The sequence below is a fragment of the Diplotaxodon limnothrissa genome, linkage group LG7 (genome assembly GCF_057381915.1).
Source record: "Diplotaxodon limnothrissa isolate DT_005_m linkage group LG7, D_limnothrissa_male_GT1.1, whole genome shotgun sequence".
NCBI lineage: Eukaryota > Metazoa > Chordata > Actinopteri > Cichliformes > Cichlidae > Diplotaxodon > Diplotaxodon limnothrissa.
Window position 1 is genome coordinate 13,785,940 of NC_140602.1, and position 16,204 is coordinate 13,802,143.

General features: G+C 40.9%; 2 protein-coding genes across 3 annotated transcripts; both read right to left on the minus strand.

Annotated features, from left to right (window-relative positions):
* Positions 1-104: 104 nt before the first annotated feature.
* On the minus strand, positions 105-7,878 carry neil1 (nei-like DNA glycosylase 1). 2 transcript variants are annotated; one of them, XM_085357461.1, is made up of 10 exons: positions 7,734-7,878; positions 6,856-7,340; positions 6,649-6,768; positions 6,080-6,185; positions 1,224-1,317; positions 1,029-1,150; positions 919-946; positions 771-841; positions 251-446; positions 105-166 (listed from the first exon to the last, which is right to left on the minus strand). In XM_085357461.1, the coding sequence occupies exons 2-10, from the start codon at positions 7,308-7,310 to the stop codon at positions 132-134; spliced, it is 1,227 nt and encodes a 408-aa protein (XP_085213587.1). In that variant the 5' UTR covers positions 7,311-7,340; positions 7,734-7,878; the 3' UTR covers positions 105-131. The 2 variants fall into 2 exon arrangements, with proteins under 2 accessions (XP_085213587.1, XP_085213586.1); XM_085357460.1 differs by having other exon boundaries at positions 1,224-1,320.
* A 586-nt stretch (positions 7,879-8,464) lies between these two features.
* commd4 (COMM domain containing 4) lies at positions 8,465-13,180 on the minus strand. The gene is made up of 8 exons (XM_085357462.1): positions 13,165-13,180; positions 12,837-12,908; positions 12,666-12,731; positions 12,529-12,568; positions 10,306-10,425; positions 9,054-9,134; positions 8,775-8,951; positions 8,465-8,681 (listed from the first exon to the last, which is right to left on the minus strand). Exons 1-8 carry the CDS (start codon positions 13,165-13,167, stop codon positions 8,641-8,643), a joined length of 600 nt encoding a protein of 199 aa, XP_085213588.1. The 5' UTR covers positions 13,168-13,180; the 3' UTR covers positions 8,465-8,640.
* Between the last annotated feature and the right edge of the window lie 3,024 nt (positions 13,181-16,204).

Below are 16,204 nucleotides of genomic sequence, written 5' to 3' on the forward strand. Positions count from 1 at the left end.
ATTATTTTGTATCAAATTAATAAACAATTTGTACAACAAGTTTTGAAGAAACTTTTTTTATTAATAAAAAAGGATTTTTAATAGTATAAAACATAAGTGTCCAAAGTGGGGGTGCCTCTTCTTTTACCATCCTACCTGGTCGTTCTCATGGTTCGTCTCTGTGACCCTGCAACAAGGACAGCTATGAGATAAATCAGTTTTCATTTCTCCCCACTAGGTAAAATATTTTCATTTTTACTCATGGGCGCACCTGCAGTCACTCCCACACTACTGGTCTTTCTCCTACGTGCATTTGACCTTGTTTCACGCTGGGGTGTATTTACTTCATGCGTCTCGCCAGGTTTCCTTCTCTTTGATTCAGCTTCCTCTAGACCTGCATCCTTTTCTTTCTTTGGCGTTTTCATCCCACCTTCCTGTTTGATCCTTGCTTTCCTTTCTCTGGCCCCCTGGTGAGATGAAACTGATGTTGGATACAAACGACTGTGCAAATGTCTTGAGCCACCCCTTGTTTCTATTTTTTTTGGTATGACCACCTTTATTCTTCAACACAGCCTGAACTCTCTTAGGCAAGCTTTCTTGTTGTTTCTTTAAGAAGTCTACAGGAATAGTTCTTCAGACTTCCTGAGGAACATTCAAAGCTCTTCTTTGGATGTTTTCTTGTTGCTCTTGCTTTTAGCAAGCAAGTTAAAGAAAAAAAAGTGAGGGTTGGCTCAAGACTCTTGCACAGTAACATGGAGCTCACTGTTGGTCAAAAGACAGTTCATGCTCACCTTTTTCTTGTTTGTGTAATCATGGTCATCATCTTTCTTTGCCCACTTTTTTGCCTTGGGTGACTTTGAATCTTAAAAAATAAATAAAAATTAATGGACATTCTCATGTACATTTCACCTGAGCTGCTAAACTTCTTGAGAACATTACCTTTTGGTGCCATGGGCCCTGGATCCCCCTAAAATTATAAAGGTAGACACATAATTGTGTGACAAATAAAATCATCTGGCTTTGTTATGTTGCATTTCCTTTAAACTCACTCTGAACCATATTGTTCTCCCATTATGGTCCCGGAGTGTTTTCATCCCGTCCACATAGTAGCACTGCAGCCATGCCTCAAAGTCGGAGAAGTCCCCACTGGCTGGATCATATCCTTTCCCACCTAAAAACCACGAGTTGTTAAACACTGCGTTCATCTCATGAGCAACTCATACTGTAAACACTTGACTACCCACCGAGGTTCACCACTTCCAGAGGGACTGTATGACAAAGACTGAGCAAGTCATCCGTCTGGTGTGTCATCAGTTTCTTTTTTGTTCTTACCGATGTCTTCTGAGAAGAATAAAACAAAGACACTGTGAGAAAGAGTCTGGGTTTTATGGCGTTATTTTTGTCCCTCTATTCTGAGTGCACGGAAACAATTTTGCAAGTGCAAAAATGTTGCATTTTGAGGAGAAAATTATTTTGAGGGAAGAAAATTCATTCCTGTGTGAAAGAAATGCATTTCATTGTTTTCTATTATTCATATACACACACACCCACACACAATAACAGCCCTTCTCACCCAGTTGTTGGCATTTGCTCTGGCTCAGATGCTCTGTGTGCTGACAGACATCTGCAGACCTGGGGCCCGTTCTTCGTACGTCGCTTACTACATCCAAGATCAAATGACACATCCAAGATCAAATCATCGCGCTAACCGTGAGCTCGCTAATCCGGTTCCCCGAACACACCTGCTGTTGACGATTACTACAGCTGGACGCAGTAATGTGACATCACTGGGTGTCGTAAAAGGGGCTACGCATCGATAGTAGAAACATTGATCGGCAACCCTCTGATTGGTCGGCGAAAATGTCGAAGGAGCGCGCTCGGCTCGGTATTTTTCGGCAGCAGAGCAAGAACTCTTGAGTGAGGGATTTCAGGAGTTTCAGAGTTTAATCAGAACGCAAGGGAACACTGCAAAGGCTGCAAAAGCAAGGAGAGAGGGCTGGCAGAAAGTTGCTGACAAATTAAACTCGTAAGTAATTTAATAATAATAATAATAATAATAATATATTGGATTTATATAGCGCTTTTCAAGGCACCCAAAGCGCTTTACAATGCCACTATTCATTCACTCTCACATTCACACACTGGTGGAGGCAGCTACGGTTGTAGCCACAGCTGCCCTGGGACAGACTGACAGAAGCCAGGCTGCCATATCGTGCCATCGGCCCCTCTGGCCAACACCAGTAGGCGGTAGGGTAGATTTATCATATCACACTATATTATCCAATATTATATTACATTATATTATATTGTTATATTATATCCTCTTTCACATTAGAGCCACAACAGGACCCACTAGAACATGGGAACAAGTAAAAGTGAAATATAAGAATATTCTATAGAATGGTAATATTTATCACTTATATTGCTTTTCGTCTCTTGGAAAGAGACCCTGAAATAATCTGTTTGTTTGTTTATAACAGCAACCAAGAAAAGGGCAGAGCAAAAAAAGACAGGTGGTGGTCCTGCACCCCCTCGTCAACAAGTTGGTTAAGTGAATAATACCCTCACGGGAATATCGATATCTCTCTATGAGCACACTGTCGCGCTGAGCTAAAGGATCCTGTCTGTCCCGCAATATACGCTGAATTCTGAGGACTCTCCTTATCAATCTTGCACCTTCCGCAATGGGTTGGTCGCGTAAACGGACAGGACATGGCTGCGACAGACTTCCCAAATCCACCTTCGCTTTTATAGCCGTGGTCTCTCATCTTGATTACACGAAGTAATTTACAATTACTACTCTGAAATATGACTTACATCTGTAATAATCACATACATGTAATAGGATGTTAATAGTACATTTCCCTTTTTTAGGAAATGACCTGTATGTATCTGTGTGACATCAATAAAAGGATCAAGTGCTGCATTATCTTCAGTTACATTGATGTTATTTATTTATCGCTGTTGCTTTCGTATAAATGAAGCGGACATACCTGCGTGGCCGCGATCTAATCCTGTTTACATAAAGTAAACCTGCTCCCGAGCAGGTTTACGCTTACGGCTCTGTTGCTATGACAGCAAGTCCCGGATGAGCTTCGGGGAACCGACTGATCCAGGATCACGCGAAATCGTCAACAATCTAATCCGGCTAACCTACTTAGCGAGGTACGAAGAACGGGCCCCTGCTCTCAGTGTGTTGCTCCCGTTGTCAACATGTCTGCTTCCTCCACACTCAACTCTTTCTCTACACCATTATAAATGTACCACAGAACCAACCAATCACAGACTTGGATACAGAAATTCTGATTGGCTGTTTTGGTCTCCAATCAGCTCGCTAGCTACTGCATTCCAGAAACACTGTCCAGAGTGTAGCTAAAATCATTTTTGGTTAGTATGTTTAATTATTTTATTTTAGAATATAATATAAAGACCATTTTTGTTTTTAATCTAGGTTAAAACAAACCACTACACTGGGTTTAGCTACACTTTGGACAGTGTTTCTGGAATGCAGTAGCTAGCGAGCTGATTGGAGACCAAAACAGCCTATCAGAATTTTTTTTTTATTTTTATTTAACCTTTATTTAACCAGGAATGTCCCGTTGAGATCAAAGACCTCTTTTTCAAGGGAGTCCTGGCCAAGAGGCAGCACATTTCAAGACAAATACATACGAACAAACAAAGTTAAAATTACACAAAACAATTACACATTATTGAGGCAGCCTGTAGGCCTTTGAGTTTAGTTTTAAAAACATTTAAAGACAACAATTCAGTTAGTTTCCAGTCTTTCTGTAACATGTTCCACGAAAAAGGCGCAGAGTGGACAAAGGCTTTCTTACCCAGCTCTGTGCGGACAAGGGGAACAGACAACAGCAGCTGCATCCAAGTCTGTGATTGGTTTATTTTGTGGCACATATATAAAGTGTAGAGCACAGGTGTCGGACTCCAGGCTTCGAGGGCCGGTGTCCTGCAGGTTCTAGTGATTCCTTGATCCAACACAGCTGATTTAAATGGCTAAATTACCTCCTTAACATGTCTTGAAGTTCTCCAGAGGCCTGGTAATGAACTAATCATTTGATTCAGGTGTGTGGACTAAGGGTGAAATCTAAAACCTGCAGGACACCGGCCCTTGAGGCCTGGAGTTCGACACCCCTGGTGTAGAGAAAGAGTTGAGCATACAGGGAGCAGAGATGTTGAGAGTGGGAGCGACACACTGAGAGCAGGTCTGCAGATGCCTGTCAGCACACAGACCAGAGATCTGAGCAACAGCAAATGCCAACAACTGGGCAACAGGGCTGTTATTGTGTGTGTGTATATGGATAATAGCAAACACTGAAATACACCGACATCTTCAACATCTCTCTGAGCAGTGCCGTTGTCCCCACGTGCTTCAAGGCCACCACCATCGTCCCCGTGCCCAAGAAGTCTTCTGTGTCCTGTCTCAATGACTACCGCCCTATCGCACTTACACCCACCATCATGAAGTGCTTCGAACGGCTCGTCATGAGACACATCAAGACCCTGCTGCCCCCCTCACTGGACCCAATGCAATTTGCATACCGCCATAACCGCTCAACGGACGACGCCATCTCCACTGCACTCCATCTTGCCCTGACACACTTGGACAAGAAGGACTCACACGTCCGAATGCTGTACATAGATTTCAGCTCAGCATTTAACACGATCATCCCCCAACAACTGATCGGAAAGCTGAGCCTGTTAGGCCTGAACACCTCCCTCTGCAACTGGATCCTGGACTTTCTGACCGGAAGGCCTCAGTCAGTACGGATCGGGAACTGCACCTCCAGCACCACCACACTGAGCACTGGGGCCCCACAAGGCTGTGTGCTCAGTCCTCTGCTGTTCACACTGCTGACTCATGACTGTGTAGCAACACACAGTTCAAATCACATCATTAAATTCGCTGATGACACGACCGTGGTGGGTCTCATTAGCAAGAACGACGAGTCAGCGTACAGAGAGGAAGTGCAGAGACTAACGGACTGGTGTAAGGACAACAACCTGTCTCTGAATGTTGACAAGACAAAAGAGATGGTTGTTGACTTTAGGAGGACACGAGGCGACCACTCACCGCTGAGCATCAACGGCTCCTCTGTGGAGATCGTTGACAGCACCAAATTCCTGGGCGTACACCTGGAGAAGGACCTCGGCTGGTCCTGGTCCCTCAACACCAGCTCCCTGCACAAGAAAGCCCAACAGCGTCTCTTCTTTCTGAGAAGACTGAGAAAGGCCCGGCTTCCACCACCGATCCTGACCACCTTCTATAGAGGAACTATTGAGAGCATCCTGAGCGGCTGCATCACTGTCTGGTTTGGGAGCTGTGCCATATCAGACCGCAAGACCCTACAGCGGATAGTGGGAACAGCAGAGAAGATCATCGGGGTCTCTCTACCCTCTATTGAGGACATCTACACCACACGCTGCATTCGCAAAGCCACCAGCATTGTGGCTGATCGGACACACCCCTCTCACACACTCTTTACACTCCTGCCATCTGGAAAAAGGTACCGAAGCATTCGGGCACGCACATCCAGACTGTGCAACAGCTTTTTTCCACAAGCCATCCGTCTCCTCAGCAAAAAGGGACTGACTGATAAACACGCACACACACACATACACTAACATTATCACTCAGCTTAACTCAAATACCTCAAAACATTGAGACTGGACTGACTAACCAACACAAGCGCAAACACACTGACCTACACCACCAAACCATCGCACACACCAACCTGTAAATGCTCTTTTGCACAATATTATTACTAGATATATTATATATATATATATATATTTTTTTTTTTTGCACTAACTTGTCTTGTAGCACCTTGGTTCCTGGAGGAACGTTGTTTCGCCTCACTGTGTATTTTTAAACTGTATATGGTTGAAGTGACAATAAAGTTGAACTTGAACTTGAACATTTCTTTCACGCAGCAATGAATTTTCTTCGCTCAAAATAATTTTCTCCTCAAAATGCAACATTTGTACTTGCAACATTTTTTTTTATGTGAGCTCAGAATAGAGTCACAAAAATAACGCCATAGGGTTTGGGAAAGTTATGTAAAAAAAAAATCACTTTTTTCACCTTCGTGTCTGACTCATTTTTCACAGGATTCTCATTTTGACATGAATCGTCCGGCCCAAGACCTTCCAGCACAGTTTTGGCAGCCACAAAGGGAGGGATGTTAGACCTAGAAAAAAAAAAGGGAAAGAACAGTACTGAAGGTCTTTTCTTTTAGGAAACAAAAACACTCTTGTTAGCTCTCTGATTCAACAAAACCTTGTGTAGTTAAGCCATTGATATCACTGTTACTGTTTCTACCTTCAGTCATCACTAATGAAACAATCCATTTGCCATAGTTAAGGTCTTCAATTATCTGTATAATGGGTATTAGTAAAATTAAAATGTTTCAAAACTCCTGTATGATTTTTTTATGAATGTTTACACATCAGTCAGAATAAAAATGGTAGAGCAGAGTAAATCTTTCGAGGGGTAGAGATATGCACCTTACTTCAGATTTGGTGATAAGATAACAATTTACCGGTCGAGTGCAAAGATCTTGCTGTACATCCTCATAAGATGCTACTGTCTAATTAGGTCAGTATGAGTGCGGCCCTCATGCTAATCTATGTAATGTTGTCTTTGCGCATCACCTGAAAAGGATCTCAGCCCTCAGGTAGTTTCCAATACCGTTGAAGTACTTCTGATTGAGCAGGACTTCACAGATGGGTCTGTCAAAGGCTCGGTCAGACACGTGTGTCACAACATTCTCCCTGAAAAAGTTTTTTTACTGATCAGTGTGGCCGTGCTACTGTATTGCGTTGAGGCAGAAGACGCAAGTGACACTCAGCATCACTAACCTGAATTTTTTGTACTCAAACATAACGCAGGGACCTCTGCCAGGCTGCCAGGTCCCGTTGGGCTCCCAGCTCCCAAACCTGCGAGGATCCACAAAGCTAAGTACTCTGCAGGGCTTCTCTTTGGAATAAAAACGCAAGTGGGCATGTTTGGGCAGCTCATCCTCGCTGGTGAAGCGGAAATAGCCTGACATCCCAAAGCGAAAGACTATGTCCATGGGATGTTCCACTTGTCCCGCTTTCACTCGCTGTTTTGGTTCATCTGTCTTTATGGGCGTCAGCGTGAGCTTCACTTCCTTCCCTCTGGAAGCAGCTGTGATGCGATAGGCCTCAGAGGTGAAGGGCACATCAGGGTTCTTGCTGACCTCTGACTTTATGACGGGACCCCTGAACAGCACTCCTTCACACATTCTGTTCACATACAGGCTGGCCAGGTGGAGCTCTGGTCCCTCGGGCATTTTGGCTGAACAAATAAGGTTGGGCTGAAACTTCCAGAAATAAAACTTGTCATCAAATATTAGGTCAAAGCTTATGTCAAAAAATGTCACTTCCAGGCTTATAACATTACTTCCAAATAACGCATGTTTCAGAACCCTGTGTCCTCTATAGAGTGCAGGAGTATGGGTAAAACCTTCTCACTTGCAATCATGACTGTAAATGTTTACATACAGCTTTGGGGTTCAAAAAAATAACACAATGCACATCTAAAAAAAACTCAAAGCTTTAACATTAAACTTCAAACCTGAGGTTCACCTGAATATGCTCTTAATCCAATTACAGCAAAATACTGCTCTGTGTATTTGCATAAACCAAAACATGTTGTAAAAAAAAAAAAAAAAGGCAATGCTGCATCTTTATCAAATTAGAAGTACATAACTCACCGAAACCAGGAAACGGAGCTCGGCGTTAAGTGCACTCAGCTTGTAGCGTTTACTGTCTGCACGGCAGCAGCTGCTGATATAAATTTACAGAGGATATGTCTTTGTGCTGAAATACCGTGCAGCTAAACATTTGACCAATGCTTTTATCGCATGCGTAACCAACAGTGTTACAAAACAAGTTGTACAATCACCACGCGCCAGTCATTAAAATGTCGCGAGACCTGCACAACTGTGACAAAACCCACAATTTCTCATTTATTTTTGGTCTAATGTGTACGTGTGTTTGTTTGGTTTTCATTCTTAGCTGTTATTATTCACTTAAAACGGCTAAAATAAAATACTAGACTTGGGTTTCCTAGCAAATAAACCGATGCATGATGGGAATTGTAGGCGCTGCGGAAACCAGGAAGTGACTTTTTTAAAATGTCTAATATCTTTGATCACATTGTTAAATTGGCTGTAATCAACATGATTTACGGAGGCGTTATGTATTAAATAAATCATATGTGTCACAAGTATCTTGTGTTATTGTACCTACATTATAATCAATCCAGTTTTTTTTGGCCATCACTTTTTGACGGATACGTTTTACATTGTTTTTATTTATAAGCATACAGAGGTAAAACACAAATAATTAACATAATTAAATGTGTTGAGTGATACAAGCAACATCTTTTTTAAACAATGATCATTATTTTTTTACTTCAGTAACAAATATCACACAATCTGGACACATTTCTACTAATTTTTACTAAAATGGTAGAAAAATACAACTAAATATCAGTTGAGAGACACAAGGAATTACATTTTTTTAGGAAGAATACATAACACTGTACAACTTGTAAGTATGGCACTTTAGGCAGTTAATCATCATTATCGTCGATTTTCAGAAAGTCACGTCTGTTGTTCATTGTAGTGAGTTCATTAGAACCTGGGCTTGTTTGAGCTCTGAAAAAGTACAGAGACAAAAAAATAACATCACAGGTCTGGCAAATTAAAAGACAACAAAAAGGGAAGTATTTTAAAAGATACTGAACTTACCAGCAAGCAGCACTCTGAACTTGTCAGCAGAAACAGACACCACAGTTGTCTCTGGGGCACCTGATTCTGCTCCTTGCCTCTGCAGTTTAAGTTGAATTGTTGGTTGATTCACCTCCCTCAGTTCACTGGAGCTCAAAGTGTAGTCCACTCGCCAAGAAACAGAGTCCAGTCGACCCACTGATCACAAAGCAGAATGCCAGTGCTCAGTCATCAACTTCCCAGCAGCAGCCATCATTAATTTTCTCTTCTTTCTTGAATAGGAAGGGCAGAAATACTTACATCTCAGGCTTGTCTCTCTTAATTTCTCCCGCAGTGCAACATGCTTGTCTTCGTAGGACTTGCACAGCCCTGTAGTGTGCTCTAAAGAAATATTGAGTAGAAAAAAATAATTTGAGTGTTTCAGCTGACGATTAGCTGAAGAACTAATTATGCATTACCAGACGACTAAAAAGAAAATCTAACAGTTACAAAGTCCTTAGAAGTATTTCATATTTATCAAATAAAATAAACCTTTTACTATTTCTGAAACATAACATACAATCTCAAAATCTCAGGCAGAAAGCCATCTGTCATTTTTATTTATAATGAAACACACAAAAATCATGGTGAAACTTTGGGCTTCTTATTTTCCAAAGGGTGGACTGATGTGGCACAGATGGCCTTCCTGACACAAAGCTGTGATTTATGCAGGGAGGGACCACTGGAAGCGTGCTAGCTTGTGTCTCCACTCAACCTCAAAAGGGGGATTGTCCATGTGTAAGGCAAATGTGTTAACACCACTTTTATAGAGTTGTTGATACAGCAATGCACCACCCAGTCTGTAAATCAGCATCGCCTTTGTTGTTCATGATGTACTGCTTTTTTCTTTTATTGTCAATCCACATTCATAGAATGTAGTTAAAAAGGAAAGAACCAACACAACAGGCCATGAATAGGAAACAATAGAACAGACTAACTTTACTGTCCATGTTAGTGGAAAACTGTCTTTGGTTCACTAAGTCAAAAATCAATTCACAATATGAAAAACAATGATAACAATCAGCATGCATTCATACACATGCACACGTTAAAAAAATAATAATTACAGAAATACATTACAGCTTCTCATTTTTCAGTATACCAGTTTCACTTGGCAAAAACGATCCCTTACACACCCATTTAATAACTATAATATCCTCTGACATCATCCTGAGGACATTTGTTAAAAAACACAATAAATGATTTTGAACTAATGCAATACAGGAGTTTCTAAAATCCTTCCTCTATTATACTTCTGTGCTCATACTCTAGAAATAAAATATTAAAATCCTGTAACATAAACTCTACATTTAGCTGCTCTTGTTCCACATTATCCCCATGTGAGACATTTCCCCAGGATATTAGATTAAACTAGTCACTTGTGTTTTTGTTAGAAAGTTTGGCTGTCCTTGCTCTTGGCAAAGATTCAGGCATGAGAACAGATCGGTGCATATCAAGTTGTAGACTGCATTTATTTTTACACCAACCTTTGGACACAAACACACAGGCTTACCTTTAGGCAGGCCAAGCTGTTGTAGCTCACTGGATAGAGATTCACTGTCAACATCATGCTTCGCTGCACTGGAGAAAATAAAGCTGAGCACTGCCACACTAGCTTTGATGTCTCCGCTCTCTGCAAAATGGTTTATTGACACAAAACAGCTTATCTGACAGAAATTGTAAAAAAAAAACCCAAAAAAACAAAGTTTAAGTTGAACAGTGTTAAAGACTTATGTGTAAGGCAAATTAGATAGACCAGGAATGCCGTACAACTTAGTGCATTTACAATGTGTAATCACCAATTTCTGTTCTTCCATAAAAAAAGAATTTTAATGCTTTAAAGCCAATTCTTGTGCACTTATGAACCCCTTTGAGTGCTCTTGCTATGTTTTAATGACTTTCATGAAGTCCTGTTCTAATAACTCACCTGTCCAGCCACTCATTCATGATAAACTACAAAGTGGCACAGTGAGAAAACAGACTTGTGTCAAACTGACCCATTTGTTATCATCAAGATCATCACTTGTCATGCGATCTGGGTCTCTGGCTACTACCATGTGTCTAATCAGCGGTGTCAACAGAAAAAACATGCAGGCTCCAAGCTCAAAGGTCACACGTCAAGTCAGGAGCACAAACGACAGAATGAATGAGAATGAGGCCTGGCCACTGAATTCAACCCCCAAATGTTTAAACTGTTAAGACACTATTCTACTGTAATGTTCTCAGGGCCCAGAAGAAGAAAACTCACCACAAATGATGTGAACTCAGGGTTGTGCTATCATGCCTTTTAGCAACTACTAACAACACTATGAAAGCTCAGAACTTTATTTCCACACCAACAAGACCAGCTTCAGGCCAGCAACCAGATTTGTTTGTTTTTTGTAGCTTTGTACTCTTCTCTAATATGAAATTAAGGTTTAAGAAGATATTCAATATTTTAATATGGTGGACTTTGCTGCTTTTTTAGACAGTGTTAGAAGCTGCACAGCACTACTTCCAGAGAAATTAACCTGAAGCTGAACCTGACAATGTTCAAATTTAAATGAGGTAGGATTACTGCTTTTTAACAGGCATAGTCACAAAACCTTTTTATCAAGGACCAAGCAGCCAAAGACTTAGAGGCACATGTGTAATTTACAAAATCTGGGTTACAATATCTCCCCCAAAAAGATTCAAAATAATATCAAAAATACACATTCATGGAAATAAGCTTGTACGGGCAGGGTGTGGTTTGCAACAGTTGCAGGGTAGGGGTGATGCAGCAATATCAGGGGGCAGTGCCACAGGAGGCTGGCAGTGATCACCTAATTAGGTCTCTCCTGTATTTTATGCGTTAGCATCTTGGGAGGGTGTGCGGAGAGAGGAGTCTGAGTTAGTGGCAGAGTAGCTAGACCTGTCCAGGGAAGCTCAAACAATAGCCATAGGTCAAGATTGCTTTCCACAAACAATGGTTTATTGCACAAATACTGTGTCTGCTGTGTCGTTTTGGAGTTGCTTTAACACTATTTTAAGAAATAAGTGGGCTCATAAAAAAGTCAACTTAATGAAACGCTAGTTATAAATAGTGTTTAACAAAATAATAGAACTCAACAAGCTAACTGATTCAAATGAGAGATTAACTTACATAGTAACTGCAGAGGCCATTTGGTTGGCCTCTGCAATCAAACCAGCTCCACCCCCAGCCATCATTCCCCCCTAACTACCACAACAGTTAAATGTTGCGTCATTAACAAAAATAAATAAATAAATAATTTCCATCTCAAATCATCAAATACATGTAACATTTTCTGATCGATCATGCCAGATTTGCCTAAAAATGTTGTGATCCATAGTTTGGAGATTTTATATACATATCTTTTTTATATATTTTCATACTTTAAGTACATATTTTCACATTTTAAGTACATTATCTTACATAGTAATTACACATCTTTACAGTTAATACATAAATATAAATAATAATAATAATAATAATAATAATAATAACAACAATAATGAATAAAGTGAACAAATACTTGTATTCCCACAGGGAGGGTTACTGGTCAGTTAGGATAGGCAGATGTTATGATTGATCAAATGCACGAAGATCAAATATTATAAAAATATAAAGTTGGAACTTCTAGAATCTTAAATCTAAATAGAAAGAGCCAGTCATATGTCTGCAGACAGAAATGTTAAGCGCCTTGAAATGTAATTGTTGCATCTCTCTCAGAGAAACAACACAAGAGACACTTACCAAACTTTGCATCTGCAGTAAGCTTTCCGACTTTTTCATACTGTAAATGAAGCAAGAGAGAAGACACCACAGATGTGTGTGTGTTTCAAAACTACAGTCTACATATGACGAGCCTGTAGAAATGTCCAACAACTTACATCAATGCCCTCTCCAAGCAAATCCTTCAGCACTTGAGCACAAAGTAGCTTCATCTTGACACTTGACTGTTACATTAATGGAATAGAAAATATATTCGTTATAAAAATAATAATAAAATCAATAAACTGGTGCCAGTAACAACTTTATCTCTTATGGTTTCTTTTACTCACAATTTTTGCTAACGTGCTGATTTCGGCAAGTACCCAATCTGGGCAGTCTAAGTCTCCACAGAAACGGAACCGCTAGGACAAAGAGGGTCACTCATAAGTTCATACACTGTGCAAAAACTACAGTATTTACAGTCACAGAAGGCTCAAAAAATGGGCTACTGGCTTAGCCTGCTTGCTAACTAGCAGCAGCACTAAACCTCGACGCCTTTGAGGTAAATTATCCGTCATTGCGTTAATACGTAAAGCGACTATATAATCGGACAATTTCACAGAATTATCAATGAATTAGACAGCATTAAATAATGAGATAAAGAGCGAACGAGCTTACCATGGTTGTTGAAGAAGGAAGACAACCGGAAGACGAGTTTTTTTTCTTTGCATCTAATTGGACGACGTCTTAGGTCACGTGACGGTCTGGCTGCAGCACCCTTGTTCCTCCTTTTTTTGCAGGTTGTTCTCACTCTCCCATTCTCTCTCTTTCTGAGTTAGACAGTTTAGTGTGGGTTAGATGTAAGGTCCGTATTTATTTTTTCATTTAATCAGAGGTTTAGTACTATATCATAAAGTACACGCAGGTGACGCTTATGCACGTGCATGCGCATGGTAGAGCACGTAAGCGTGCACAGTTAACATAAATTAGTCAGCTATAACTGATCACATATTCAGATATTACCAGGGGCGTATTTAGAGGGGTGGAATGGGGTGGCACGTGGCACCCTAATTTTGCATATGATGGTGCCATTTATTAAGATAAAATAGCATTAACAGTTTGAAGATGGAATGAAGGTGAGTGTCATTATCACTCTGTGTGCCACACCTCCAAATCACATGACCAGCATGCGATTAAGCTGACATAGCAACAAGCTGCAGCCCCGTTGATTCTGTATTTCAGCTTGTGTTGAGTGGACTTCAAGGTTTGAAAATTTTAATGACAGGCCAGTAAATTCGGAATCATGATATCTATCTATCTCTATCTATATATCTATACATATATCTACACACGTATACATACATATAGGTACACAAACATATACGTATATGTACGTATAGGTACGTAAACAGACAGACAGACAGATATGCTGTTTGTATTTATTATGGAGGTTGTACATTACAGAAAATCAAAATGTATAGTGTAACTGAAAAGTTTAATTATGTGGGCTACAGAAAATAATTAACTTACAGACTATATTTATATGAAACATGTTTATACTTACTGCATTTGAATCAATTTAACCATATGTAACACCTGCACATGTGTTTAAAAAGGCTTTGATTTTGCCACCCTATTTGATTTCTATGCCACCCTCATAAAGTTATGACGCACACCTTCATGTTCATCTCTACCTGTCTGATCAGCAGAGTTCTTCTCCCTGGACAATTTCTCTGTCTTTCTTTTTAGTTCCAAGTTCATTAACCTCACAGCCTCATGGAAAAAGCTGCACCTCAGCCTTGTTGTACAGGTGTGAGGCTACGCAGCCTTCTTTGGGGGGGGGGGCAGATTAAACCACTCTTTGCAGCACTTTCTTATTGGCTTACGCAGTTTCTAACCATAGAGGAGTTTAGGATGCTTTCAACCACACAATCCGACAAAGAAAGTAGAGCTGCACCGATGACATCCTGCTTCAGCCTCACCAGCATTGGTGAGCTTAATAATATTGTCTGTATTTGTGAGTAATTGTTGGACATATGTGTACACAGGTAGTTGACTGTGGTCACCAACTCCACAGCTTCTGCTCTAAGGAGGGAATGAGGCATGTGAGCCCGTCCTAAAATTTACCACCATCTCTTTCATCTTCACCCCACTGATCAAGAACAAGTTCTTCCATCTCTCTCCTTTAGATAGACTCTGTACAGTACTTTGTTTTTGTTACTATTGTCCATGATATAATGATATAAAAAAATTATTTCTGTGAAAACTGTGTGTGTTTTGGTTCCGTGTCCTGTTCTGTTTGTATATGTGGTTTTTTGCTGCTGTTGCAGCCAAATTTCCCCTTGTGGGACAATTAAAGGACTATTCTATTCTATTCTATTCTAGACTTGTTGGAGATAAGATAAGCAACAGCTGTGTCATCTGCAAACTTCCTGAAATTAGAAATATCCTGTCTCAGAGTGATGCTGAAAAACTAGTTCACGCATTTATTACTTCTAGGCTGGACTACTGTAATTCATTATTATCAGGAAGTCCTAAAAATCGATGAATTCAAAATCCTGCTCCTCACATAAGGTCTTAAATAATCAGGCCCCATCTTATCTTAATGACCTTGTAGTACCATATCACCCCATTAGAGCACTTTGCTCTCGCACTGCAGGCTTACTTGTTGTTCTTAGAGTATTTGAAAGCAGAATGGGAATCAGAGCTTTCAGTTTTCAGGCCCCTCTTCTGTGGAATCAGTCTTCCGTTTGGATTCATGAGACAGTCACTATCTCTACCTTTAAGATTAGGCTTAAAACCTTCCTTTTTGCTAAAGCATATAGTTAGGGCTGGATCAGGTGACCCTGAATCCTCCCTTAGTTATGCTGCAATAGGCATAGGCTGCTGGGGGACTCCCATGATGCTTTGAGTTTTTCCTTTTGAGATGAGATGAGATGAGATAGCCTTTATTTGTCAGTTGCAGGTCTTTTGCCCACAACCGAGATGACAGACCTTGCCGACCGTACATACAATACAAACATCACATTGGGGAGACAGGTCAGGCCAGGTAGCGAGGAAAAAAAAAACATTGAAATGTGCAACACAAAAGGATAATACAGGAATGCACAGGTATCAACACACCATAACACAATAAACACAGACAAGCAACATGGGAAAGAGTTCCAGTGTGTACATCTGATCTGGGACCGCTGCAATCTTTCGACTGCGCCTCCAGCTGACCCGATGTCCACATCATGAGGGAGGTAAGCGTTGGAGGTGGCGTTGGATCCGGGGTAGGGAGGGTGATGCGTCGGTGAGTGCTTATCAGTATCAGTATATGTATGTGTGTGCGTGTCCATAGTTCAGCTGAGACAGTGTCCTTCGCCCTGCCAGGCTAAGTAAACAGTCTTCAAGCCAACCCAGGTGGCCTTGTAGGGAATGGGAAGGAACAGACTCAACACAGTCGTTATCAGGGAGTTTTTGTTCAGCTCCAGCCTTGAGCTCCGGCCTTGAGCCCACAGCTGGCACCAAAGGGGTAGCCGCATTATGATGGTAATTGAGAATTTCAAGCTGTTTTTAACACTCCGACACTGGTCTCTCAATCTCCCGTTAATAGCTGCGAGCTTCTCCGTGATGTTATTAGCTGTCGATTCTGTGGTCTTGTCACTCTTTTTTGCTCACATAGCAGATTCTGAGACCTCACGACCGCAGCCAACTGATCCGAGGTGTAATCCAG